The sequence below is a fragment of the Urocampus carinirostris genome, chromosome 17 (genome assembly GCF_059441175.1).
Source record: "Urocampus carinirostris isolate Australia breed hairy pipefish chromosome 17, RoL_Ucar_1.0, whole genome shotgun sequence".
NCBI classification, from domain to species: domain Eukaryota; kingdom Metazoa; phylum Chordata; class Actinopteri; order Syngnathiformes; family Syngnathidae; genus Urocampus; species Urocampus carinirostris.
The window spans coordinates 23,702,673-23,730,540 of record NC_142365.1 but is presented as its reverse complement, the minus strand read 5'-3'; the positions used below and the strand labels follow the sequence as shown (position 1 = coordinate 23,730,540).

The following is a 27,868-nucleotide window of genomic DNA, read 5'->3' as shown; positions in this document are numbered from 1 at the left end:
TTTGGGTGTTTGGGCATTCGGGTTGGCCATGGTCCAAAAAATATTTTGCTACTTTTTCCCTTTTTCTTTTTTCATTTTCTTTTCTTTTTTTTTATTTTTGTATGTATTGTCTTGCTGTCGGTCACCCCTCTCGAGGGATATGACCAGGGTAGACAGATAGATAGATGAAACTACAAACAGTAAATTTTTACCAAAACGGAAATCTAATTCGATTGTTACAGCGATTTACACACGCACAAAGAATTAGTCTCACTTCAAAATAAAGCAGCTATAGACTAAAAATCTAGTCCCGAATCAAAATTTTTCAGGGGGTGTTCAATTTAGAAAAAGTAGCAGATTAAAAAAAATAAATAAATCAGTATGCGTTTTAAGGGGAGAAAAGTAGTATTGGGTGGATTACTTTGCAAGTGGCGCTTGGCGTTGGCGACATTCACTGGACATATTTAAAATTGTTTGATATAATACGGCTCATTTTTCTCTTGTTCTTCTCTCTGTAGCATTTCATTGGTGAGCCTGATCTGGCCTGTGGGTTGTATGTTTGATACCCCTTAGCTAATATTTACAGTACAGTACACACTATATACAAGTCTAGTATACAATACCGGTCAATAGTTTGGGGTCTCTCAGACAATTTTGTGTTTTTTATGAAAAAGTCCCACTTTTTTATTTTATTTATCAAATGAGTTGTCCAATGCCTGTGTTCTTTTGCCCACATTTGTCTCTTTCTTTTGTGGGTCAGTCTCAGATATTGCTTGGAAGCCCAGTACAGTATCTTGGCACTGGTGTTCTCCAGGTACAATCAAACAAAGCTGCTAGATAAACACCCATAATACAACTGATTCTCAAACTAAAGACACTAATGTACTAGTTCTTTTGATTTTGTTGTCCTTCCCACTACTCTTTTTTCCCTGGGTAGAGCCTTTATGTGCTGTTCTCTGAAGGGAGTAGTACACACCGTTGCAGGAGATCTTCAGTTTATTGGCCATTTCTGCCATGGAATAGCCTTCATTTCTTAGAACAAGAATAGCCTGTCGATTTTCACACAGACGTTTTCTTTTTCTGGCCATTTTGAACGATTAATCACACCCACAAATGTGATGCTCCAGATACTTGACTAGATAAAAAAAATGTCAATTTTTAGCTCCTCTTACCAGCAAAACTGCCTTCAGCTGTGGTAACATAGATGCACAAGGGATTTCTAATCATCCATTAGCCTTTTGACGCACTTAGCAAAAAACAATGTCCAATTAAAACACGAGAGGGCCGCTTGCTGGAAATGGGCCACACAAATATGTAGATTTTGCATTAACAACCAGACTTTTGGAGTTAATAGTCATAAACCATAACAATGTGCATAAACGCCTAAAATGGTGCACCCAAAGTAAAACTGAAGCTGTACTTGAACCATTTGGAGTGTCAGCATCCAAGAAACCTGAGGACTCGGGAGTTGTCAATTGTTTTCCATGCCTTTGCAGGATTTACTTTAAAATTGAAAGCGATAGTTTTGGTTTCTTTTTAAAGATAACACTTTGAAATCTGTTAAGGTACTTCTGGAACTGAATAAGGGAAGTTTGAATACACACAGAAAAAAATAAAAACGTCCACATATTTTTTCTCTGTGTATTCTTATTGCAACATCCATTTTGGCCTAGTCATCCTGGAAGGGGGATTTCCTCATGTGCGGTACCTTCTCAAGGTTTCTTGATTTTCCTCATGTTTAGGTTTTTGGGTTTCTCCGTGCTCTCATGTAGGTTTTAGATCAGGGGATGGTGTAATAATAGTCAGTAGTTTGTATTAATTTGTGTTCTGTGCAGCCCTTTGAGACTCCTTGTGATTAAGGGCATCACAAATAAACATGACTTGACTTGACCCTCCAAAAATCTGCCTGGAAATGAACGTACCAGGATGGTGGAACGGAATAAGAAAATAGGATTACAGCCCAGAGGCTTCCCCTATCTCTACTTCAAATCTGACAACAGTACTACAAAAATGAGAATGTGACAGTTGTCCAAAGGAGATGTCCAGTTGTACCCAAAGTGTGCCGTTTGGGTGATTCTTTGGAACCAATGGTCACATGGGGTAAATGGCTGCTATTCTGGAATGCTTCAACATTCAAAAATGATCTTGGGTTCCAATAAAAGGTAAGACTTAGGGCTATCGTATCCACCAACCAGATTTGGAAAAATTATGCTGAGCAAGAGCGTATTGAAATACACGAAAATCAAAGGTATGATTCGGATAGTAAGAACAGTGGAGTGCTGCTTGTTGTGTCAAGATTACTGATGTGATGCACGTGTGCCCGTTCCTTTGGCGCCAATTGCCTCAGACTCTGATTGGCTCCCTGTCCCTATTCAAACACACTCTTTTCTGTCACCTGCTCTCAGTCCGTCTGCGAACCTCAGTTTACTCTAGGCAAGCCTTTTTTTGACCCTGACTCCTACCCGTTTTTGCTCCTGTCCGTTTCCCGGCTTCGACCCGTTTTTTGATCCTGACCACGTCTACTCTCATCTCCTGGCTTTCGACTCGATCCGACCCCGACCACGTTATTGCTCTCCCGTCCTGGCTGCTGACTCGTTTTTCCGTTCCCGACACCGCCATCGCTCGCCACGGAAGTCCCACTTCCGCGTTCAGAGCTAGCTGCTTCCCGCACCCAGCGATCACCGGATTGTGGGTGCAACCCTTTCCCCTTTACAATAAAACTGAGAGAAACATAACGCAAGTGGGTCCTGTCTCTGTTCTGGTCCTGACATGATGGAAATGGGCCTCTGTGCAGATGTTGCATTTAAATGTAGAAATTCGCAGCTAAAATAGTAATTTACCACGTTAACAATGTATGGGGTGTATTTCTGATAAGTTTCATGTTATCTCCATTGAAAAAAAATAAAGGCTTCTCTAAGCGACCCCAAACTCTTGAAATGTAGTGTATTTCCCACTCATCAGGGCATTCTATAGGCATCTTTCCTAAAAAAAATTATGGCGGTGAGCATGTGACTCCTGCATCTTCGGAGTGGTCGCAGTTGTGCACATCCCATGCTATGTGGGAGCAATCTTGAATGTTATCTTCCGTACCATTGCACTTGAGATTGTCCAATAGGATTGTTCCTGTTCCCAGGCCAAAGTGTGCTTCCCCCCATGCTGCGATGGCCTCCCCGCAGCCCAGTTGGCGGCACACAACTATAGCATCAGGGATGTCCCACGCGTCGTCACACACCGTGCCCCATCCAGAATTTAGGTACATCTCCAAGCGGCCTTCACATACATGCTGACCATCAACCAGCCTTAGTGCTCCTACGGAATGTAAAACCCAAAAATGTGAGGAAAAAATGATTCATTTGATTCATGATAAAAAAATAACAAAAAACGATTGGCTTACCGTTGGTTGATGGCGAGGTGGCGGTATGCTGGGTGACTGTATTATCATTTTCTCCAAAGTCGAAGGCAAATGCATTGAAGGGTGCAACAGCTGGAGATGAAAAAAGGTTTTCTAATATATGTGCAAAGAAATTTACTAACAAATGTGAATACTCTATCTCAGTGTTTTTCAACCAGTGTGCCAGAGCACATCTGTGTGCCGTGAGACATTGCCTGGTGCAGTGCAGGAAATTGCCCGATTTTATCTTGCCATTTTTCTGTGTCTGAGTTCTGCCAGTGATCAGCAGAGTAACTGACGTTCATCTATAGCGATACGTTAATTTTTATTGTGTGCGCGTTTTTTTGGGGGGGAACATACAACAAGGAGAAAAACGAAAAAAATAAATAAAAGAAAAGAAAAACACCTTTGCAATGTTGGGGAATATCTACCATACTGAAGTCATTATTCAAAGTCCAGTTTTAGTGGTGTCCTTAGTTTTCCTATAGTTTAGTTTCCCATTTGTCCATGAATTGTGTCTCCTGTATTCTTATTCGAAATGTGGTCCTCTTCATTACATACATCTCCTCCACATTGCACACCCACTGCTTCATGGTGGGGAGCTCTTGTATGATAATCTCGTGATTACTTTTTTGCTAGCAGTCAAATATATTTTTTTGTTTTTGATTACATTTTATAAACTGTCTTTGTAGAACTGTAAGGTGCACCTCCAAAAATCTGACTTGGTGATTTTTTTTTCATTGATGAGGCGCACCAGACTATAAGGCATATCGAATAAAACTAAAAGAGGGCTGAAATTAATGGTTATTTTAATAATTCATAAATCAGTCGATTATTTTTTCGAATGGATGAATGTGATTAAAAACACGTTTAAAATTGTTTTTCTTCTTTATTCAAACATTGAAATTTGTGGACCGAAAAATAGTGCACAAAACAACACAATACTCTTAAATATAATACAAAACAAAAATTAAAGTATATCGAATAGCTTAGCAATAAACAAAATAACATGCTATAGACCTGCAAATATGTAAGATATATTTTTTATAAAAGCGATCCTAATGCGCCATCTGCCTGACCAATGTGCTACTACAAGCACATGTCCCCTCAACCCCACTCTTATTTGGATTTTATCAACGTGCTGAGTGGCGCAAAAATCGGGCGACACAAAGAACCGATTAAAATTTGTTGCCAACTCTTTTAATAATTTATTTTTTATTGATTTTATCCATTTGTTGTTGCAGCCCTTAACTAATGTAAGGGCTAGGGTTGAAACAAAATCTGAAACCGGCTTGCCTTAGAACAGATAGTCCAGATCTGGAGTTTGAATCCCTGTTCTAAACATTTTTTTAAGTAAAATAAGAAAATATAGGGTTGTAATTGCAAAAATATGTCATCTTTGGTTTGTTGGTTAGTTGGTTGGTTGGTTGGTCCATCGGTTGGTTGAATCCGTTAACCACTAGGGGCGTAGGGGCCACATTTCCTGTGGTGTGTTTTGGGCACAGCCTGGTAGTACCCTTCCCTCTCCAGGCCAGCTTATCTAATTAACCTAAATTAATGTTGTAAAAGGTTAATAGGATGTTTGGACGCGTTCTAAGGGATGGGCAGGGCACCTCAATGATGCAGCAGGGGTAAACCAGTGAAAGCTGTCGGGCCCTGCTGTTGAACAAAAGAGTGTGTTGTGTCACCTTTACCCGAGTGAAATGGCCGCTTTCTTGTGTCCCGTTTCATCTGGAGGGACGAAACATAACCAACTTAGCTGCCGAGGTGCCTAACTTGTTTGGTTGTTTGGGCATTTAGGTGGGCCATGGTCCAAAAAATGTTATGTGTGTTTTTTGCTATTTTTCCCCTTTGTTTTTCTTTGTTGTTGTGTGTGTCTGTCTTGCTGTTGGTCACCCCTCTTGAGGGATATGACCAGGGTAGATAGATGGATAGAAATGAATGTATTATATTTTTCAATTTTTAATATCTCCAACCAAATATTTTATTAAATATAATTCCCTGTGCTATTTTATAGGCAGATAATTTGTATATGAAATAAAAAATGAAAACTCCTGATATGGATGAATATTACTGTTACCTGACTGATCACTGGAAGAAAGGAAATATACTGAACAATGACATGTTTTATTTTGCATTCTTAAAATTGGGGATTTTCTTGCAGCAAGTCAAGTCAATTTAAGTCATATTTATTTGTATAGCCCTTTATCACAAAAGTGTCGTTTCCACAACGGTTTTCTCCATTGGCAGATACAGTTAAGTGTCATGCATACCAATGAAAACTAATATCATCCATCCATCCCTTATCTGCAACGCTTATCCACATCAAGGCCACGGTGGTGCTGGAGCCCATCTAATCTATCTTCGGGCTGTGGGCAGGGGACACCCTAAACTGGTTGCCAGACAGTCGAAGGGCACACAGAGACAGACAACTCACTTGCTCATTCACACCTAGGGACAATTTAGACCGGCCAATTAACCTGACAAGCATGGTTTTGGAATGTGGGAAGAAACCAGAATGCCTGGAGGAAACCCACACAAGCACAGGGAGAACATGCAAACTCTGCACAGGGAGGCAGGTAGCTGGGTTTGATCCCTGGACCTCTGAACTGTGGAGCTGACGCGCTAACCACTCTGCCGCCGTACCGCCAACTAATAATATACTTAATAATATCATCTAACAGAAGCATACAGATGCTAAAAAGAAATGGGGCCCAGTACTGAGCCCTGTGGAATGCCAGAAAAGATCTCATAGCACACTGGTTGAAAACCACTGGTTATATTGAATTAATATCAAACTTAAGTCTTACGTGTACAGATAACTCCGGCATCCTCATGATGGCCACAATTGTGTTGGCCCACGCCAGAATGTGTGCACATGGAGAGGTGTGTTTCTTCACCGCTGCACTGCACATTGTCCAGTAGGATGGGACCCGTACCGTATCCGAAATAGGCTTGCAGTTTCACTTCAAGAACCGCGCCACAGCCGAGCTGCCTACACACCACTATGGCGTTGGCCATGTCCCAGCCGTCGTCACACACCGTGCCCCAAACATTATTGTACTGCACTTCTATGCGACCTTGGCAGCTGTCTAATCCGTTCACCACACGAATAGGCATTGGTGCTGCAAAGTAAAATGCATTTAAGATCACATTTGAAGAGTTTTTTCTCAAATCAGCGTACACAGTAATCCCTTGCCGTATCGCGGTTTATTTTTCGATACTTTGCCGATATTCATCGTGGATTGCGTTCTGCAGATTGCAGAGGTCTGTGTTTGTGTGTGTGTTGGGTGAGCCTGAGTGTCTGTGGGCGCTACTGTGATAGGCTGGTGTATGCTGTCAATCAAACAGCCGGATGGGCGCACAAGTCAATTAGTCCACCCAATTGCGGTGTACGACAACAGTTAGTTTTTTAGCGGCTTGTCACATTAAAAATACATTTATTAATTTGGTCGGTATCCGAGGTAAGTCAGAAGTGCGCAACGAAAATGCCTATCACCAACGAGTGCTCCGTGGTTCAGGGTCAAAACGCCCAGTGACAGTTGTACACTACCTGATGGCGTCTTCTCCTGGTTGAAAGCTACAGTCACTTATTGAGTGACTTTTAAGAGTAGTTTGTGTACGTGATAACTATCATTACAGAGACCTGGCTCAACTGAAAGATCCTTGATGCTAGCGTGCAGCTAGCTGGCTGCTCTCTACATTGTATTCTTACAGTAAAAGGAAAAGCTTGTACAACTTCATTGTACAATTGTATATGTCAATTAAGCAGCTTTCATTCATTCAACTGCAATTCTGTGTTGTTATTTTGTTACTGCCATATATAGTATATGTTAATGATAAGTACATGAAAAAATGGTTCTACTAACGTGGAACTTTTTGCAATGCAACTCCCGCGAAAGACAAGGGATTACTGAACATGTAGAATAATGGTTTAAAACTACCTTTTGTCTGCAAAGCTGTGGGAATACTTGTGAGCTCTGTGGCTGTGACTTCAACATTTGTCACTGGAACAAAGAATAAAATACAAGGTTGCGTTGAGTCACACTGTGACATGAAATACAATGTGCCTGGGGAAGAAATGACTTATCCTGTAGGTCACTGGTGAACATGCACATGTTTACAGTTAATGTTAATACAGCAGCTTTGGACACTGACTTAGCCAACAAAAAACAAATAGAAAAAAAAATTCTTGTTCCCTTAAATAGTACAGTACTAAGTTTGTCATGCTACAAAAAAGCACATGTACTTGCTTCAGATAAGTTACATTTGTTATTATTGGGATTATAATACTCAGTTGTTTTGATTATTATGCACTGTTTAAAACATTGTCACTATCGGCCAATCATTTTGCTGTTCTTTGATACCCACACACATTTGCTTTTGTAACCTAGGACAATTAATTAAAAAGAAGGGGTTCAGGTTGGAATTTCTTTTCTGAGGTGTGGGCTCTGCGCTGTTATCCTTGCAAGTTAAAAATCCATTTATGTCTTATCTCCTAAATTTGACTGTCTACTAGAATCTGAACTTAACAGCTAAAGCTTTCTAAATAAAATGTTTAGGAATACATTGTATCTGCACAGATACCTTCTGTTTCCTGAGTGGACTGGATCAATTCTTGGTTTTCAGTGGATGGGTAAACTGAAGGAACAGTTGTGGATGGTCCGGTACCTGAGTTAACAATAACAATTTTTATTAGCCAAAATTAATTTGAGTGACACGGACTTTGTTAGCGTATTGATGAGTTTTTGCATAATATGCAACTGTTATACTTCAACTAATCAGCATTCTCATACGTCTCATACATGGAAGATACAGACCAATATACCTGAGCATGTGATCCCAGCATCTTCATGGTGCCCACAGTTGTGGTTGCTCCAACCAAGGTTTGCGCACTGAGCGAGTTTCTCCTCACTGCCCAAGCAGTTCATGTTGTCCAGAAGAATATGGCCGGTCCCATAGCCAAAGTAGGAATTAGTGTGAGCTGTAACAACCTGTCCGCAGCCTAACTGCCGGCAAGCCACCTCCGCTTCCTTCACATCCCAATCATCGTCGCAAACCGTCCCCCAGCGTCCTTGATAGTAGATTTCCACTCGGCCCTGGCAGGAGTCCTTTCCATCCATAAGACGTATGGTGCCATCTAAAGGTGGCAATAGTAATTAGGGAGGTATTCTCATCAAGAACAAACAATATGTGGGGCTTAATGTTATGTCTCCAGATCAATGTTTTTCAACTGGTCTTACATGAGGACCCACCACTCCACCCTAATTACCAGCCTTGACCCAAACCCAGATAATTCATCCATCCATCTATCCATCCATCTGCACCGCTTATCCTCAGTAAGGTCGCGGGGGTGCTGGAGCCCATCCCAGCTATCTTCGGGCAGTGGGCAGGGGACACCCTGAACTGGTTGCCAGCCAGTCGCAGGGCACACAGGGACAGACAATTCGCTCGCTCATTCACACCTAAGGACAATTTGGACCGGACAATTAACCTAACGTGCATGTTTTGGTATGTGGGAGGAAACCGGAGTGCCCGGAGGAAACCCACGCACCAGGATAACATGCAAACTCCACACAGGTTGGTTCGATCTCATGACCTCAGAACTGTGCCGCACACGCCCTAACCACTGCACTGCCGTGCTGCAACCGAGATAACATTTCTACATATTTATTTGTTGAAAAAACTGACATAGTTGTCGGCCTTCTCGCTGATACAGGTACACAACAACTTTCTTTTCCCCCTTTTTCTCTTTATTTCCTTTTTCTTCCTCTTTATGACTTTTCTGTTTTTTCCTTTTTCTATCTTTTTTTTTTAGAATTTTTTTTCTTCATTTTTTCCCCTTATTGTTTGTCTTATTTGCTTTCCTTTTTCTTTTTTCTTTTTACTCTTCTTTTAATTTCTTAATGTTTCCTTTTTTATTTCTTTTTCCTTCCTATACCCCCTGTCTTTTCATTTTTATTCTTTCTCGATGTTATTTTCCTTATTTTTTTTTCTTTTTCTAAATTATTTTTCTCTGTTCTTTTTCTGTTTTCGGCCTTGTTTCTTTCCATGCGATTGGCTGCACAAATATAATTAGGGGGAAAAAATGCTCTTTGGTCACTTTATGACTTTTTGTTATCTCTCTTCCCTTAACCACTAGGGTCGTACGGGGACCATTTCTTGCGGTGAGTCTTGGCCAAGTACAGCTTGGTGGCGCCCATCCCTCTCCAGGCCAACATATGTTTTCACCCGGTCTCAAACCGGAGACCTTTCGCATGTTAGGCCAATGCGCTAACCACGTTAGGTGCTAAATAATACAAAATATCAGTTTAAAAATGTACATTTAGAATGATTAGATGAAAGTTCATGTTTTTTATTGCTTGTTTTTTCAATTTAATGAGAGAAGTTTTTTGAACACTACAAAGTGCTAAATATTACACTATGCACCTTTAAAAATCACGTATATATGATAGTTAATGCTTTTTTGCTTATTTTTCGAATTGATATTGTTTTTTTATGAATTCTTTTTTCCCACTCGGAGGTGCTAAATAATACAGAATGTCCCTTAAGAAATTCACATTTATCTGATAACTAATTTTTTTTTGATTAATAGTTAAATCTCATCTCATCTCATCTCATTAGCTACACCGCTTATCCTCAGTAGGGTCGCGGGGGTGCTGGAGCCCATCCCAGCAATCATCGGGCAGTGGGCAGGGGACACCCTGAACTGGTTGCCGGCCAATCGCAGGGCACACGGGGACAGACAACTCACTCGCTCAATCACACCTAGGGACAATTTGGACCGGCCAATTCACCTGACATGCATGTTTTTGGAATGTGGGAGGAAACCGGAGTGCCCGGAGGAAACCCACGCAAGCACGGGGAGAACATACAAACTCCGCACAGGAAGTCTGGAGCTGGATTTGAACCCATGACAGGTTCCCATGACATGAACTGTGCCGCACAAGCGCTAACCACTGCGCCGCCGTGCTGCCCTAATAGTTAAATCAATATTCTTTATTTAACGAAAGAAGTTTTCTACCAGTAGGGAGCACTAAACAATACACACAGCCCATTTAAAGAAGGAATCTACAATAGAATTACACATTTTTTCTCATCCATTTATATTTTTAGGTCAAACTGTTTCATGTTAATTGTAAAACAACCACAAGAGGGCTGCCACGAGTAAGTTGATGGCTTGAAATAAGGTCCTTATGGCAGTGATGGGAAATACGGCTCTTTTTCGAGAAACGGCTCTTTCTAACACACCAATAAGAGCTCTTATACTACCAATTATGATGTAACGGCATAAACGAAATTACGCATAAATGGAGTAAAACAAGAGGGAAAAAAAAGGAAATAGAAAAAAAGGGGGAAAAAAAAGAAAAAGGAAACAAAAAGAGTTAAAAAGCTGAGAAAAAAACAAAAGAACAAAAACGTAAAATACAAAAGCAAAAAAAGAGAACGAAAGAAGAAAAAACAAGATAAAAGAAGTAAAAAACATTAGAATAATTTTTTTAAAGTATGAAATGGAGAAAAAAGAAGAAGAAAAAAGAAGAAAAAAACAGAAATTCTCGGAAAAAAACATAAACGACAGGTTTTGGGGGATGAATTAATAATTTAAAAAATATATTATTCTACTAAATTACAATAGCATTTTTTTCATTCTACCCTGAACTTTTATAACATTTAAACTTTGAACCTTTATATACTAAGCAACTTTAAAGTCAACCAAATAAAGATCTCTGAAAAACACAAGAAAATGTAAACCAAAGACAGTAACCTTTCCGTGCAACAACAAATATATTTTAAAATACAAGAATAAACTCTTTTAAAAATTGTAAAAATACTTATTGTAAAAATCATCATTCATGAAAAACACAGGAGGCATAAGAATAAAACAGCAACCAAAATAATCAAAAAACACATAGAAAAAAAGATTAAAATGAGAGAAAAGGGAAGATAAATAGAAAAAGTAAATAAAAAGAAGACTAAAGCAAGAGGGAAAAGTATATCGACCAATCGCAAGAAGAAAAAAAGAGTCTCAATGGGAACTGGTGTGGTGTCGAGAATTGTCTCACCCACCGAGAATTGTCCCCCTCCCTAGCGGAAGCGATTCAAGTAGAATACAACTTATTCATATGTTACGTCTCGTTTGACGATAACAAGAATATCAGAAACGTTCCTCTCCTGTTTTATCTGTTGATAATTTCACAGTTTATTTCAGCGTAATAAAGTTTATAGTAGAGCGTATAAAATTTTCCATACCAGTGATATTGGGAAGAAAAGGCTAAATAAACACGCTACTTGCTCAAATGTGAATTACATTCCCAACAAGGGCGAGACGAAATGTTTTTGTGATATTTTCGCAGTTGCGTCCCTAAAAAGTGAGAGAAAAGTACGAAGTGGTTTTATGGTTTTAGCAACACAGCGATTGTGATGTGATGCTCATGGAGCAATTTAGAACAAACATTCTCTAAGGGGCCGGACTAGTAGCGAGAGAGAAAGAGAGAAAGAAAAAAGGAGAAAGAAATAAGAGAAAGAGGGGGGGGGGGGAGAAAAATAAAGAGGGTGGGACTAAGAAAGAAACAGAGACAGAGACAGAAAAACAAAAGAGATAAAAAGAGAAATAGTGAGCGAGGGGGAAAGAAAGAGAAAGAAAGAAAAATATCCAAAGAGAAATGGACAGAGAGAAGGAGAGAAAAGAGAAGGAGAAAAAGAGAGAAAGGGAGACAGTGAGAGGGAGAAAGCAAGAGAGAGAGAGAGAGAGAAAGAAAGAAAAGAGAGAGAGAGAACGAAAGAAAAGAGAGAGGAAAGAAAAAAAGAGAGAAAAGAAGGTAAAAAGACACAGAGAGAAAGAGACAAAGAGGAACAAAGAAAGAGAAAGAGAGAGAGAGAGAGAGATGAATTGAATGAAAGAGAGAGCGAGTGAGAGAGAGAGAGAGAGAGAGAGAGAGAGAGAGAGAGAGAGAGAGAGAGAGAGAGAGAGAGAGAGAGAGAAATACAAGTAGAGCGTTTGTGAGAGGCACCTGGCTTTGGCAACATCAAGTGGACATATTTCATACTGCAGCTCATTTTTCTCTTGCACTTCTCTGAGCGTTGTCTCGCGGGCCGGATTAAATCCCTTAGTGGGCCTGATCCGGGCTGCCCGTTTGACACCCCTGCCCTACATTGATACTTGAAATCATAGGTCACCTATCCCTCAGGACACCCCAAAAACACTTAACGTTGGAAAGAATAAGATCAAATTGCAAAGGGTATACTTACCCAAGCTTGCATTCAACGGAGGCGGGGTTGTAAAAACTCCTGATGCTTTTGCTCCTACCACCAGTGGTTCTAAAGAGGAACATATTCAGGACATAATGCTTTATGACCACACTAGATAAACCTTGTGTTTTGAAACAGTGGTTTCCAACCACCTGGCCAAAGACCAGAACAGGGTCGTGGGCCGTTACCGTAAATATACCATTTTTTCTCACCTCAAAAACTCAAATTTAGGGTGTGACCAAGGTTTTATGGTAATAAATCACAGCAATTGAGCAACGAGTAATTATGAGATAAAATGTAATGCCTTTTCCTTTGTCATCTAGGTTTCTAGTAGTCAAGTGCATTTGGACTTATTATTGCTATTATTATTTTCCTTTTTTACTACTAATGTTGTTATTGGGCTGAGACGAGAGCATATGGTCAATAAGTGTGGGCGGATCGATCCAAATATTGATATTATTGATACTGAGCAAGTACTTGGTGTTGACACTGTCTTCCCATTTCAACTCGCAGTGTAATAATGTTCTTACCATTAAACATAACCAACAGCACATTAGCAACAGCTTTTAAGTTGTATCCAATTGGGTTAACACTTTGTCTGCACTGTTGATTTCAAAATATTGTCCAATGGAAGGTATTTTAATTGTCTAATTGACATTGTTATAGTGTATTTTTGTTACATTACACATTTTTTTGGGGGGTGTGACTTTCACATTTGTTCTGAAACAGTTGTTGTAGTAGAATTATCTTATTTTCTATACAGCGAAAAGCTTTTACATTGTATTGTTTGCACGATTTGCACTCGATTTTATTTTCAAAATATTGTGCAGCAGAATGTATAGTTGTTGTGTTTTCCTGATTATTTTTGGTTTGACTGTTGACGTACGTCTTGAAACAGTTGTAATCATAATATTCATGGTTGTAGTGATTTTTCTAGCTTTATTTTGAAAATTGTTGGGATTGAAACAATTTATTCTTCGCTGCAATCATTAAAGAATTAGCAGCTTGGTGTTGCTTGTGCTACCCCATAAATCTTTTTTTTCCTCAGAAGGATGCTATAATTTCCCACACTGATAAAAAAAAATATTTATGTTATTACTTTGAATTCTTTGAGTTCTGATATGAATTACTTATCCCAAGAAAATGGATTCAACGAACCAGGCCGTTTGGAACGGCATACACAATTTATTAACACAGAGAATTGATGATAGGGGACAAAAAAGGGAGGAGAAGCGTCGAAGATTATGGGAGTTTTCGACCGCTGAAAGTCTGGAAGTTACTTGCACAAAAAGAAAGTTTCCGCTATAATACTAGTCGATTTGAGAATCCCTTGTACAGAAAAAATGCTCATTCCCAAGAACCAGCAAACATAGAGTTTAATCTGAAACTTTCATCTTGTTGTTGCGGAAAGATTTGGTCTTGTGCTCCGGATGGATGCAACGTATGGCCCAGGTGCTGAACTCCAGGCTGCGGCAAGATGAACAAGGCAGGTAGACAGGCAGTCCGGAGAAAAAAGAAGACAGCTATCGCTCAGCCAATTCTTTTTATATGGACCAGTGATGCTCGACCAAATCCTGCCTCTATGGGCGTGGTCTTAGATATCTGATACTTTCAGTATCAGGTGACGGTGTTTGAAATTGCCAAACTTGTTAGAAAGCCAAAGAAGTGAGAAATTTGCGTAATGTTCTGTACTTAGGAATGTCCCTCCAATCGACATAATTTTGTACGGTGAGATCATAATTTTATTAATACATTGCCTTGGATGTTTTAATTACATTCAGAACTAAATGATATCAGATTTCATTATGGTGCATGACGATTTGGTACATCCTAAAGGGGAGGTTGTTGTTCTTTCTATCCCAAAGTGAGTGATTTGAAACAAAGAAAGTGGAAGTAATTTTTGTGCTGGGTTTATTTGCTCTACACGGTATTTTTATTTGTTATGTTTTTTTTAGGTTTCCATTGTAGTTATTTATTAAGGTACAATAGATTTTAGTGCTGTGTTTATCGGAATTGTAAACCAACGTGAGGACTGGTCAATCATTATTATGAAATCATTATTATGATCACGACGTTTCAGAGGAAAAAGTATCTTATCGGACCGGTACTCATCAATACTACCCTGTATTTACCTGAATCGAAACGATACCAAAATTCCACTTATCGCCAGACATGGGACCAAGTCACACATGTGCAAGTCTCAAGTAAGTCTCAAGTCTTCACCTTCAAGTCCCAAGTAAGTCCCAAGTATTTTTTTCTTGGGCAAGTCAAGTCACAAGTCAAGTCCCGAGTCTTAGATTGCCAAGTCCAAGTCAAGTCACAAGTCATAAAAACAGCGACTCGAGTCGACTCGAGTCCAAGTCACTAAGTCTCAAGTCCCCATGTCTGCTTATCGCCCACCCCTAATAGTCAGACATGAAACGGGTCAGTGATACAGAAAAGGAGCACTGCTTTTAGATATTACCTTGACATTTGAGAGCCACATCCTCATAATGGTAACAGTTGTGCACGCCCCATCCCAGACTGTCGCATTGACCGAGGTCGGTTTCGCTGCCCTGGCAGTCCACGTTATCCAACACGATGGGCACGGAGGGCACGCCGTACTCGGAAGCGCTGCCCATGCCCACCGCCATGCCGCAATCCAGCTGCTGGCACACCACGTGAGCATCCAGCATGTCCCAGTCATCGTCGCACACCGTGCCCCAGTAGTCATTGTAGTTGACTTCCAGGCGGCCCTCACACTTGTTGGGCCCACTTGCCAGGCGCACTTTGCACAAAGAGAAGGAACATGGGAATGGTTTTAAAACCCTCGTGGCGTGCCTTTTCTTTTGTGACACGAGGCATGTCGGCAGTGGCGTCACCAAAGACGCGTCTCGGGGGGTATATCAAATGCAAGGGGAGGCACAGCTGTTATTACCCCTCAAAAATCTTTGCACAGCATTTATGCACAATAAACATAACCAACAGCACATCTAGCTTACAACAAGCTTCTCTATATAAAACTGTAAAATCAGATGCTTTTTTCCCCTCCTGTTATTGGTCAATATGCATTTCTTCATGGATTCTGTGTTGATTAATTTACATTTGTTGAGTATTCGAAAGGTTATATTTTTGGGGTATTTGATATTTTAATTAGTTTGTAACCATTTTAATTTATGTTCCCAGTGTTTTTCGGGGATTTGTTTCACGATTAGCTTATTTAAAATTGTGTTGTTTATTCTCGTAGTTCGTTGTTTATTCGTTGTTGTTGTTTTAATTGATGTTTGGTTTTGTCACGCAGTGATTCCTGTTGCTTTATCCATCCATCCATCCATCCATCCATTATCTGCACCGTTTATTTTCAGCAGGGTCGCGGGGGCGCTGGAGCCCATCCCAGCTATCTTCGGGCAGTGGGCAGGGGACACCCTGAACTGGTTGCCAGCCAGTCGCAGGGCACACAGCGACAGACAACTCGCTTGCTCATTCACACCTAGGGACAATTTGGACCGGCCAATTAACATGACATGCATATTTTTTGAATGTGGGAGGAAACCGGAGTGCCCGGAGGAAACCCACGCAAGCACAGGAAGAACATGCAAACTCCACGCAGGAGGTTCGATCTCATGACCTCAGAACTGTGCACGCGCTAACCACTGCACCACTTTATATCTTTATTTGTTTTAATTTAGTGAAGTAATAGATTAAAAAAAAGTATTAATTTTATGTACATTACATTATTATTGGTACAAACCGATAAAGGGACGCCCAAAAACCTTTCTTGTGTTTTTTCTTTCTTTGCTCTTTTTCCTCCTTTCTTCTTTTGTTTCTTGTTTTCCTATCTTTTTTACCTCTTTTTCCGATATTTTTTTTCTTCATTTCTTTCTCTACTTCCTTTTTGTTTTAGTATTTCTTCTTTAGTTTATTTTTTCTTACTTTTCATTTTTCCTATTTATTTCCTGCTTTTTTGTCTCATTTTCCCTAGCTTTTTACTTATTTTTTTCCAGCTTTATCATGTTTTTCTTCTTTTTTCCCTTTTTAGTTTATTTTTTTGTTCTTTTTTAATATTTTTTTTGTATTTTCCCCCCTTTGAGTAGTTTATTATTGAGTAGCTAGTATATGTAACTTAACTTTAACAACTTCAAGAGTAAAATGTTCTCTAAAAAAAAATCTCTAAAATTTGCAAAAGCAAATTAGTTTCTACCCAAAAGTTTGCCAACAACAAGAAAATAGGGCATTGCACATTTTTTTTGTTTGGCTCCATGATTAACATACCACCGGGTCTTTTTGCAGTAGGCGTATCAATATCTGAAATTGGATGTATAAGCCCAAATATACTGGTACAGTTGCCCATTTAAATACAAAATTAATTTATTCCCGGATCAAGCTTGTATCAAGACTTTTTTTTATCTTGAACAAATTCACTCCCGGACTTCCAAAATAATGCAAGTTGACCCTAAATAGCTATAGGATACATCTCTTTAATAACTGAATACAAATTCAAGTAATAATCAGGCAAAAAGATACAGTCATAAGATAAATGAGATTATATCAACAAAATGAAATTTATTAGGAGCACTTCGCATGGTGGAAGTCGGCTGGTGCTAACGGAGGTGCATGCGTGGTGCTGAAAGAATAAGGGAAAGAGGTGCGGGAGGAGTGAGGGGCCACACAATAGCACAATAAAGAAGACAACACAAGGGGCGGGATCAAATCGGTATGGCGTAAAACACACGTGCTAACTGGGACGGCCTGATGATGCTGATGAGTGGTCTTGAGCACTCGGCCCAATAGTGGTAGCGTTTGGAAATTCTCTTAACTTTTATTTTCTGTCGTATATCTGGCATTTTCTTCCCCCGAAAGACATCTCATATCTCAAATTTCTCGTAACTAGAGTAGCTTGTATGTATATGAGCCACTGTAATGGGAAGTTTTGTTTCAACATGAGACTTGTTTGCCTAAGGATCAAATGTTGTCCTCAAAAAGTCCCCTGGAATACATAAACAATAAATTACTGTATATCTTTTCTTAGAAAATGGTCATTAAAACACCGTAACCTGGTTTTGAAAGCCCAAGGCAATTTTTCTGAATATAAGATTCTGTGGCTGGTGTAAGGTGTCGTCTTGTCGTCTTACCTTGATAATGCTTTTTCACAGCGTATTGGTCATTGGCTATAAAACATAATGGCAGAAAAAACAAAGCTGTGAAAATACGATCAAGACAAAGTCATTTGTTCATCCCAAAACTTGTCATTGACTAGGTCAGTACCCCACGTGACCTTTTAGCATAATTGTGATCATGGTAGTAAAGATGTTTTGTTGGTCTGCCAAAAAGACAATGCCTGAAGACGTTTCTTTGGTTTGAGCATCTCACAATGAGCCAAAAAACAGATTTCCTCATTTCACACTCAATCTGGGTTCATTTCACAGGCTTCACACTTTTGATTGATTGGTGTAACTAGCATTCATATATCAGAATATCATGTAGGAGGCAAAATGGTCATCTGTGTAGTTCTACATGATTCCTTCTTAGTATACCATGGGAATTTACTTACTACTTTCTTTAAATATGAGAACACAGGAAGTTATCAAGTTACTTACTGGGCTCAGCGCGTCTACTTATTTTGATGTCTCCTGAAACAAACAACACAAGTTCTAAGTTAATTTTAGACAATATCAGCCTCATTTTTAAAAAATTAAAACAACAATAGCCTTTTTTGGGGGTAGATGGGTAATTTTCTTTTTTGTTTCTTTTTTTTTCATTTCAAATAACCCAAGGGCGTAAGTTTGGTCTTGGCATTGTTAGGGACATAGTGCAGTTTTTATGGAACGCGTAATATTGGTGGGGACATAGCGCTTTTCAAAAAAATGTTTTTTTAAGTGATCACTTAATACAGGTTGTTCAAAAAGTCTCGGGCATATTTTGACATTGAATATCTAGGAAACTATTTCGGGTATGAAAACACTTGTGGTAAATTCAGAAAGCTTGCAATCACAATTTTTACGTGCTATGTTCAATGTGAGCACCATTAATCACATAACACACATTGAGCCGATAGTCAATTTCTTGCCAAAAGCGTCCTAGCATTGCATTGTCAATGGTTGCAACGGCTTCTGTTATTCGCGCCTTCAGCTCATCTGCCTCTCTTGGAATAGGGGGCATATAGAACAATCCTTTCACAAATCCCTGCAAAAATAAAACGCATGAAGTGAGATCAGGGTGGCCAGGGCATGATAACGTGATCATTAAGACCGCCCAATCCATCTTTCTTGCAGTGTTGTGTTCAGAAACTCTCTAACCCAGAGGCTGCAGTGTGGTGGTGTCCAATGCTGTTGGAAAATGAAGTCACCAATCTCTTTATCACTCAATTTATCTAATAACAAGTTTTCCAGATAGAAAAAGTACATCTCACAATTGACAGTTCATCTTTCAAAGAAGAATAGCCTGTATAGAGCTTTCTTTGACATAGCACAAAACATGGACATCTTTGTGGAATATCGCTGATGCTCAAGAAGTTCATGTAGGTTCTCAGTACCCCAAATGTGCCATGAGGGAAGTCGCCTCATCACTAAAAACAAGCCGGTCGTCAATTACGTCATCTGCCATCTTCCGTTGCATTGCAATGCAAAAGTCCCGACCAGGGTTGTGTAGGATTACTTTAACTGGATTACTTCCAATTACTTTTGGATTACTCCAATACCAAATATGTCAGGGCGGACCAGAACAGAGCAGGAGACCCCAGAGCGTTCGTTACAAGTCTTTTATTTGGGGAAGCGTACAGGGTTAGCGGGAGACGCGATGACCGTCGAACGTCAGCAGCAACGCCGTGAAGACAGCTTCGGGACACGTAGCCAATCGTAGCGTGGGACGGAAGCAGGTCGAGTTTACCGGGACTGAAGAGAAGATCGTAGCGTGGAACGGAAGCAGGTCGGATCGCAGGCATGCAGAATCAGGTAAACAAGTAAAAAGACACAGGAAAATCAGGCGAGTCAAACGGGGTAAAGAAGCAATCCTCCGACAAAGAGTTCTCCGCGTAACGCGTTTAAAAAGGGAGCATTAACCAATCAGGAAGCACATTCCAGCGCGCCACATGATTACCCCAGGTGGCTCCACTTGGATAATCATGACAAAATATGCTAATAAAAGACAAAAGAAACGAAATATGAATACAATGATGACTCACAACACATGGTAAGCTTTCTCTCCTGGCTTTGATCTCTTTGATCTCCGGCAAAACTAACATAAAATGCGACAGAAACAAAATGAAAATAAATCCAAACTGCTTGCCAACATCATTTTTGCCGTTCCATGTATTCCGTTACTCCCCAAGCCTGCACAAAATTTAGTAATTTTATTCATATTTAGTTTCTTTTGTCTTTTATTAGCATATTTGGTATTGGAGTAATCCAAAAGTAATTGAAAGTAATCAAGTTAAAGTAACCCTACCGAACCCTGGTCCCGACAAGATGGTTTGTCAGAGTCCTTCAATTCAAGTCAAGTCAAGTCAAATCATATTTATTTGTATAGCCCTTTATCACAAAAAGTCTCAAAGGGCTGTACAGAGCACAACAACTACAACAAAATAACTAGTAAAATATAACAGAAACTGTAGCCTGCAAGGCATCATGTACAGTCGACTCCAATCAGTTGTTGTAGGACACTGAAATTCCCTACTGGCTCTTCTGATTCATTTACAAGGGCTCCGCTGGAAAGCAGTTCACATCTTCTTAAGTTGAGGGGCATCCCGTTCTCTTAGCTAGGTATAAGCACCTATCCATTATGAATTTAACATGCCATTTCACTATGGACTTCCTCTTTGGTGCCTCCTTTTGGGTAAAATGCACGCTGAACAACAGTCCTTTATTCAGTTTTTACATATTCAAGCACACAATACGTCTTTTCTGGTTGAATGAGCTCCATTAATGGGTCTGTACGAAATGTAAAAAATCAATCGCCTTACAAAGAACTTTATATGATCAACCTTAAAATGGCACAACTTTTATCTTAGTACCATACCATTCATAGTTAAGGAGATGTGGGGACCTCAAATGTGCCCAAGACTTTTGGAACACCCTGTATTGGTGGGGACAAAACAATAATTGATCGATAATGGTGAGGACATATCGTATTTTTAAGTGATTGCATGATATTGATAAGAGAACACAATAATTGCTTGATATTGGAGGGGACACGCCCCTTTGTCCATACCAAAACTACGCCTTTCAAACTACCTGTTTACTGAAATACCCAACAAAACAACACATTATTTGTTGAGTTGAGTGAAATCAGCCCAAGTATTGGATCACTCCACTTCTGACCCAAACCGGGTTATTTTTGACCCAATGCATTTTAAGTGCACAGTACATGCATTTACTATAAATAGGTTAGTACAATAAGAAACATAGATTTCCGAGCAAAATCGGTTAGACACAAATTGTTGATGGTCCCTAATCCTTACATAATCACAGTTGCAAAATGGAAGTGAGGCCAATGTAATCCGTATATCCCCCAACACAAACGCTTAAACTTTTGTGCGTACTCACCAAGCTGCAAAATCACACCGACAGCCACTAAAACGAGAGTCCCAAGGAACGTCACCAGGAGACAGATAGCTGGGTTCCAGCACTTGAATACGCTCTCCACAAAACGCTGTCCTCGCATGGCTGTCAGAGGGACCATCCGTCTGCAACACATACACTGTCCCTCATACAATTTAACACAGTGGATAATGTGCATCATTCAACAAACAGCCACTTGTTTGTGGCCTAGTTCCATTGCCAGCCAATTATCGGATTGGATTGTTTTCCCAAATGAGGCTGCAGCAATATTGATGATGGCCAGCAGAATGGAGCAAAGACTTATAAAAAGGGCGGATCTAGAGAAAAGTGATCTCAAAGGCCACATGAAATGCTGGGCGGGCAGTGAAAGGTTGCAAATGTTTTATTTGAATGAGTTTTTCTCTGCATTAGGAGCGAAGAAAGGAAAAGGCAGGTGTCACCTGCGTTGTCCTTTTTGCAGGGGATTCCCTTGAGAAAAAGAACTTGAGGATTCACAGACAATCACTCAGTAATCAGACAGAGATAGAGAAAGGGGGTAGCCAATGTTCGCATCAGCGACAGCGTGACGAATGACCGCAGGCCAAATAAAGTGCGAATGTTGTCAGAATTTTGGTGGCAAAAGGAAACTGAGGTGAAACACATTGGATGGATTCAACTTTAGAGAAAGAAATACAATCATGGGAAGTAAGTAATAACTGTGTTTTGATTGGCGTTTCATTATTTATGTTATTGTTTGCTGTGGTCATGAAATCACAATGTTGTATTGCTATGCTTTGGATAATTTGTCTGTGTCCCTGCTTAAATTTCCCTGTAACCTTACACAGGAATGTGCATCAGGGGATGATGAGAGGAGAATTTGATATTTGCCCCTGGAGATAGTGGAAATTCCGAGCCAGGGGGGCACAAAAAGACATTTCTGCTTTCTGCAGCCCCCAACGTCAGACATTATTGCTGCTTCCTGTAATCTTTCATTAAAACGCTTCAGCACCTGATGACACCAAAGGGGCGCCTCTCATCTCCTGGACGGCAGGACGAGGGCGGGCTGCAAGTTGGAATCATAAGCCACTGTTTCGCTTACCCTGAGGCACATTTTGAGCAGTTGGATGGACAAGACTCCATCGCTTTTTTTTTTCTTTAAATTTAATTTTTCAGAATAAGGAGTAAGGAAATAAAAGGCCATGTGATACATTTGCTAGAATTAATATTAATTGAAACGTTTGTTCAGCGGAAGGATGTGATTTTGATTTTTATACATGCAGGTTGTGTCATTTGCGCCTGCCAACAACTTTGGGACAATTGCTTCAGGTATGAAAGGGGAAAATTCTCCATTCATAATAGATAGATCCTTTTGGGAATAAGGTTGCCTTTTGTGTCACCTGTGCTTCCCCTCCCTTCTCACATTCTAGTCCTGAGAATGGCTGGAAGAGCTTGTCACTGCTATAAATGTATATTGAAGACCACACAATCAAAAATGTTGTCATTCAATTCTATGTACATAATACTTGAAAACTATATTTAATGTTTTATTAGTTTCTATTGTCACACCGCGCAAAAGCCAACAGGGTGAATAAACAATAGAAGAAAAATAAACTCATATTTTAACATTACAAACACACAACAGACCCTCAATATGCTATACAAACAAATGGTTACAGTGTAGAACACTATATCAATTAAAAGCTAAAAGCTATAGACATCTAAAAGGTGTTTTGTATACAAAATATCAAATAAATGTGTTATCTTGAAAAATTACAGTGCAAATAGGGTAATTAAATAAACATACCTGCTGAGAGAAAATAGCCTATTATGTCACCCAAGTTTGGAATTTTAATTAAAAGAAAAAAAAGATAGTCTTCCTGAAAGATACTACAAGGAATCAGGTCCAAGTTTCACTAATTGTTTAAACCAACAGCCGTTTGTGTTGTTCATGTCTTCAATTCCTTGCGACTAGATATACGCCTTTCATGGCAAAGATGATGTAAGGCAATAAAAAAAGGCATCATTGTATGTTAGGTGTCCGACACCCTGCACCCGCCTACAGTTAAATAACAGGAGTGGCCGAAAAACAACACAATAACAAAGAAGGACAGCTAAGATTTACTGTATGTATCCCTGCATCTCCTGTTTCAGGTAAAGCTCCCTCATAGTCATGTCCCTCTCACTTTTCCGCTGACTGATTGGGCGACTGGAGTTCACCTCCTTTTGTGGGTGTGTCTTACCCCCTCCTCAAATTGATGCAAATTACCTAGTGGTATCATACAGTACCGTTCAGTCAGGGTAGGCAGATGAGTAAATATATACGTATATGTATAAAAAAAAAAAACAACTCAAATATAGAATAGAATAGAATAGAATAGAATACAAAACTTTACTTTACTTCCTCAGAAGGCTGGCCTCCTTCAAAATCTGCAAAAAGCTCCTGAAAATATTCTATGAGACAGTAGTGGCAAGCGCCCTCTTCTATGCGGCAGCGTGTTGGGGAGGCAGCGTCAAGAAGAAGGATGCCTCTCGTCTCAATAAACTGGCTAGGAAAGCGAGCTCTGTTGTGGGCAAAGAGCTGGACAGCCTAACAACAGTAGCTGAGAGACGGACACTGAAAAAGCTGCAGTCAATCATGGACAATCCATCGCATCCACTACACAGCATTATCTCCAGACAGAAGAGCAGTTTCAGCGACAGACTGCTGTCACTGTCTTGTACTACGGACAAACTGAAGAGATCTTTTCTTCCTCATGCCATGAGGCTCTTTAACTCTACCCGGCAGAATAAAAGCCCACAGTAAACCACACCACCTACATTGCATATTACCGAATCTTACTGCAATATGTATTCTGTGTAGCACTATTTAGTTATTCTATATAACACGCTACAGTGGGCATTAGCACGTCACATTAGGTATTTGTATATTGTATTCTTTTTGCTTTATTATTGTATTGTTCTCAGCCCAGGGATGCTGCTGGAAATGTGAATTTCCCTTCGGGGATGAATAAAGTATCTATCTATCTATCTATCTATCTATCTATCTATCTATCTATCTATCTATCTATCTATCTATCTATCTATCTATCTATCTATCTATCTATCTATCTATCTATCTATCTATCTATCTATCTATCTATCTATCTATCTATCTATCTATCTATCTATCTATCTATCTATCTATCTATCTATCTATCTATCTATCTATCTATCTATCTATCTATCTATCTATCTATCTATCTATCTATCTAAAAGAATAGAATTTACTTTTATTGTCCTTTGTAACCATGCACACAGAACGAAATGTCGATACACCTGACCCGAACAGTTCAACTGTAGCGAGGCGATGCAGCCGCAGCCAAACAGGGCGCAGCCATTTTAGACCCAACTGCTGTGTTGGGAGTCATTAGGTGACCAAACCCCCCAATTCCAACCCTATACATCACTGAATTTTATTAATATATTATGCCTATACTATGCCAAATATTAATACAATTAATATGGAACCTAAAAACTGCTGAGCTTCAGCAGATAAAGATTGAGGCACGCAATTAACTTGCCTCATGGAGGAGGGCAGTAGTGAGACCAAGGATTCTGATTTTGGCAGTCACCTCACCCCATAACAACAGAAGGAGTGATGGTACTAGCAAGCCAACAGCAAGTCAAGCAATCCAGTAATTTATTTCTTGTTGCATGGACTTTTTTCATAAAGAAGGATTACAAATTTATATACTTTATTTCAATAGGATCAGTTGTTAATGTATTACTGTGCTGAACCTCAGCAGATGCAGGGTGAGGAACGCAATTCTTTGCCTCATGGCAGAGGGCAATAGCATGACCTAAAATTCGCACACTTTAGCCCCAAGAAATAGAATTAGTAATTATATAGCTAGCTAAAACTATGGCAAGCCATCCAGTATTTTTTTCTTGTTGCGTGGATTTTTTTTTTTGCATAATGGAGAATTACCTATCTATTGATGCTTTTATTCTAAACGAGCAGGGCATAGACTCCGTTTAGAAGTTAAGGTAGGCCAAAAACCTTTTTTTTTTAAATGCTCCAGTTTACATTTTTCTTTCTTGCTCTGCCGATCAAAAGATGAATAAGATGTGGGTTCGTTTATGTGTAAATCTAACTGTGCAACACCAGAATCGCACCTATATTACCAGTGGCGATTTTATGGTCTAATAGGGCCCCAGGCAGAAATTAATTGGGGGCCCTCACTCCCAATGCCCGACCCCCACACACAACAGAATTTCACAAGGACAAACTCTGGGCATTTGTAATTTTCATGAATAACCACAAATTGGGTGGTCATCACAGCAGGAAGGTCTCGACTGTGAAGTGGAGGTAGATGCTGGAAAACTGTCATCAGCTGGCAAAGAAGGAACATCATTGCTTTCGGTTTCTTTAGGCACTAATGTAAGAAACTTCAGCATTGATCCTAAAAGAAACGTGTATAGAAGGAAAATAGGCTATGAATGGTAAAAAGGGTATATTAGTTTCATCCATTACATAGGTTTAATATTTCCACATTTTGTAACAATTCTTGAAAAAGACAATTCAATGTTTATTGTAGGGTAAACCACTTATAAAGTTTACACAAATGACTTGACGCTACAAAATCTACACAGGTTGACGATTTATGAACAGTTGCAAAGCTTGAAATGCAGTTGCAGCTGTAAAATAATAAAGACTAGTGCCCTCACTGTCACAGATTTGTTGATGACAGCTTTCAGCTTTCCAAAACAATTAATAACGTGTCACGTTTAAAAACATTAATTACATTATCTGGTTCGACTATATTATTGGTTCTAAGTGGCAATCATAAAGCCCCAACATTCTGTGTAATCGTGTATTACCCTTAATAGGCTTTTTATTTATTCATTAAAAGTATTATTGTATTGTAGACTACTTAATAATATAGCAATAGCATTTGACGTTAAAAAAAAACATCATGAATAAAGTATGGTCATGCTGTTGCTAAAGTGAGTGAAACTAGACTAGCACCATTTGCACTACATCATTCATTATCAACGGTAGGGGAAAAATACTATGGATCTCCGTTTATTACTATATTGCTAATGGCTTACCACAATCTTGCTTTCTTCTTTTCTCTTCTTTTTTTCTTCTTTCCTTTTTCATAGTTTCACTTCATAATGAAGGTCTCAAAATGAAGAATTTTCAAATCTTCACTCAACTTCTCCATCAACTGCAATGCAAATTTTGACTCTCTGTCGCCTCTTAGTGCGGGCCCTATGCCTGGTTTGTCTGAAGGAAAAAAAATCGCCTTTGTATTTAACTAGGGCTGAGTGATAAAGGCCAAAAATCAAAACTTTTTTTTTAAGTTATTTTGGAACATTACGATTGTGTTCAATTTGAAACAAAATAGAAACATTGAAAGAATAAAACCTAACTCAAAAGCATTTAAAGATGTTGATTGATATAAAACAGGGATGTCAAACTCCTTTTAGCTCAGGGGCCACACGGTGAAAAAAAGCACTCTCATGGGAGGCGGAATAATAAATTAATGTCATAAAAAGTGTACCTTTGCTTTCGGGTTGAGAATCCTTTAAAGGCTTACAATTAAATTCTGATAAAGGGGAAAATATTTGATTATAAAACAATTATTGAGGTTTTTTATTCCTCAATATTTTTTTCCTTCACTAAGATTAAATCTATTTAAATGTTTATCAACTCTGAATTTGATAAAAAAAAGAAAAAAGGATGGAAACAATTAAATTAATTTCCACTACAGTTTATCAAATTATATTTAATATTTCAAAAGTATTTTGTTTTTGTTTTCTCTCATCTCTCATTAGCCGTACCGCTTATCCTCATTAGGGTCGCGGGGGGGGCTGGAGCACATCCCAGCCATCTCCGGGCAGTGGGCAGGGGACACCCTTAACTGGTTGCCAGCCAATCGCAGGGCACACAGGGACAGACAACTCATTCGCTCATTCACACCTAGGGACAATTTGGACCGGCCAATTAACCTGACATGCATGTTTTTTTGGAATGTGGGAGGGAACCGGAGTGCCCGGAGGAAACCCACGCAAGCACGGGGAGAACATACAAACTCCGCACAGGAAGTCTGGAGCTGGATTTGAACCCATAACAGGTTCCCATGACATGAACTGTGCCGCACAAGCGCTAACCACTGCGCCGCCGTGCTTTTTTTTTTTTTTTTTTTTTCAATTTAAATTTCAATGAAAATGTATACCTACATTTGGGCATTTTAAAATGTTCTCTGGTTGATAAATGGTATTCAGCAAATACAGCTATTTTCTTATTTTGTTAGCGGCGATTAGCTTTGGTGAGATCAAGTAGACAATAAGCACTTTGGATGCCTGACTCCCTATTGGTGTGTGAGCGTGTGTGTGAATCGGTGTGAAGTGTGAAGCACATTGTAAAGCGCTTTGGGAGGTCTTCATTGACTTGAAAAGCACTATATAAATGCAGACCATTTACCATTTACATTTTCAAAACTGCAAGACATTAAGGTAATTTTTCTGTTTTACTTCTCTCAGCATTGTCATGCAGGCCGGAGCAAGTCCTTTGGCGGGCATGATGCAGGCCGTATGTTTGATTCCCAGGACCTAACACAAAAACATCTGCGACATATTCAGCCGACAACTTAAATTAAATCAGCTTTAACATAAAAGTAACAATCCTCGGTTATGCCTAACTTCCTTTAATCCCACTATCACTAAATCAATGTCACTGCTAGTGGTCATC

The 27,868-nt window shown here is 39.5% G+C and overlaps 1 protein-coding gene across 2 annotated transcripts; it reads right to left on the bottom strand.

Annotated features, from left to right (window-relative positions):
- Positions 1-5: 5 nt before the first annotated feature.
- ssc4d (scavenger receptor cysteine rich family member with 4 domains) lies at positions 6-26,317 on the bottom strand. 2 transcript variants are annotated; one of them, XM_088320994.1, is made up of 12 exons: positions 26,224-26,317; positions 21,139-21,278; positions 18,196-18,228; positions 17,731-17,766; positions 15,084-15,386; positions 12,620-12,688; positions 8,199-8,510; positions 7,958-8,041; positions 7,315-7,377; positions 6,181-6,495; positions 3,374-3,463; positions 6-3,288 (listed from the first exon to the last, which is right to left on the bottom strand). In XM_088320994.1, exons 2-12 carry the CDS (start codon positions 21,272-21,274, stop codon positions 2,972-2,974), a joined length of 1,758 nt encoding a protein of 585 aa, XP_088177120.1. In that variant the 5' UTR covers positions 21,275-21,278; positions 26,224-26,317; the 3' UTR covers positions 6-2,971. The 2 variants fall into 2 exon arrangements, with proteins under 2 accessions (XP_088177120.1, XP_088177121.1); XM_088320995.1 differs by having other exon boundaries at positions 18,196-18,225.
- Positions 26,318-27,868: the final 1,551 nt, after the last annotated feature.

What these genes read in the sequence shown, in the direction of transcription:
- ssc4d (XM_088320994.1), bottom strand. Translation starts at nt 21,274, where the DNA reads ATGGTCCCTCTGACAGCCATGCGAGGACAGCGTTTTGTGGAGAGCGTA. An exon ending in CGGTGTGATTTTGCAGCTTG is followed by an intron (nt 18,229 to 21,138) that starts GTGAGTACGCAC and finishes TGTTTGTTTCAG; the next exon opens with GAGACATCAAAATAAGTAGA. An exon ending in CACCTCGCCATCAACCAACG is followed by an intron (nt 3,289 to 3,373) that starts GTAAGCCAATCG and finishes TACATTCCGTAG; the next exon opens with GAGCACTAAGGCTGGTTGAT.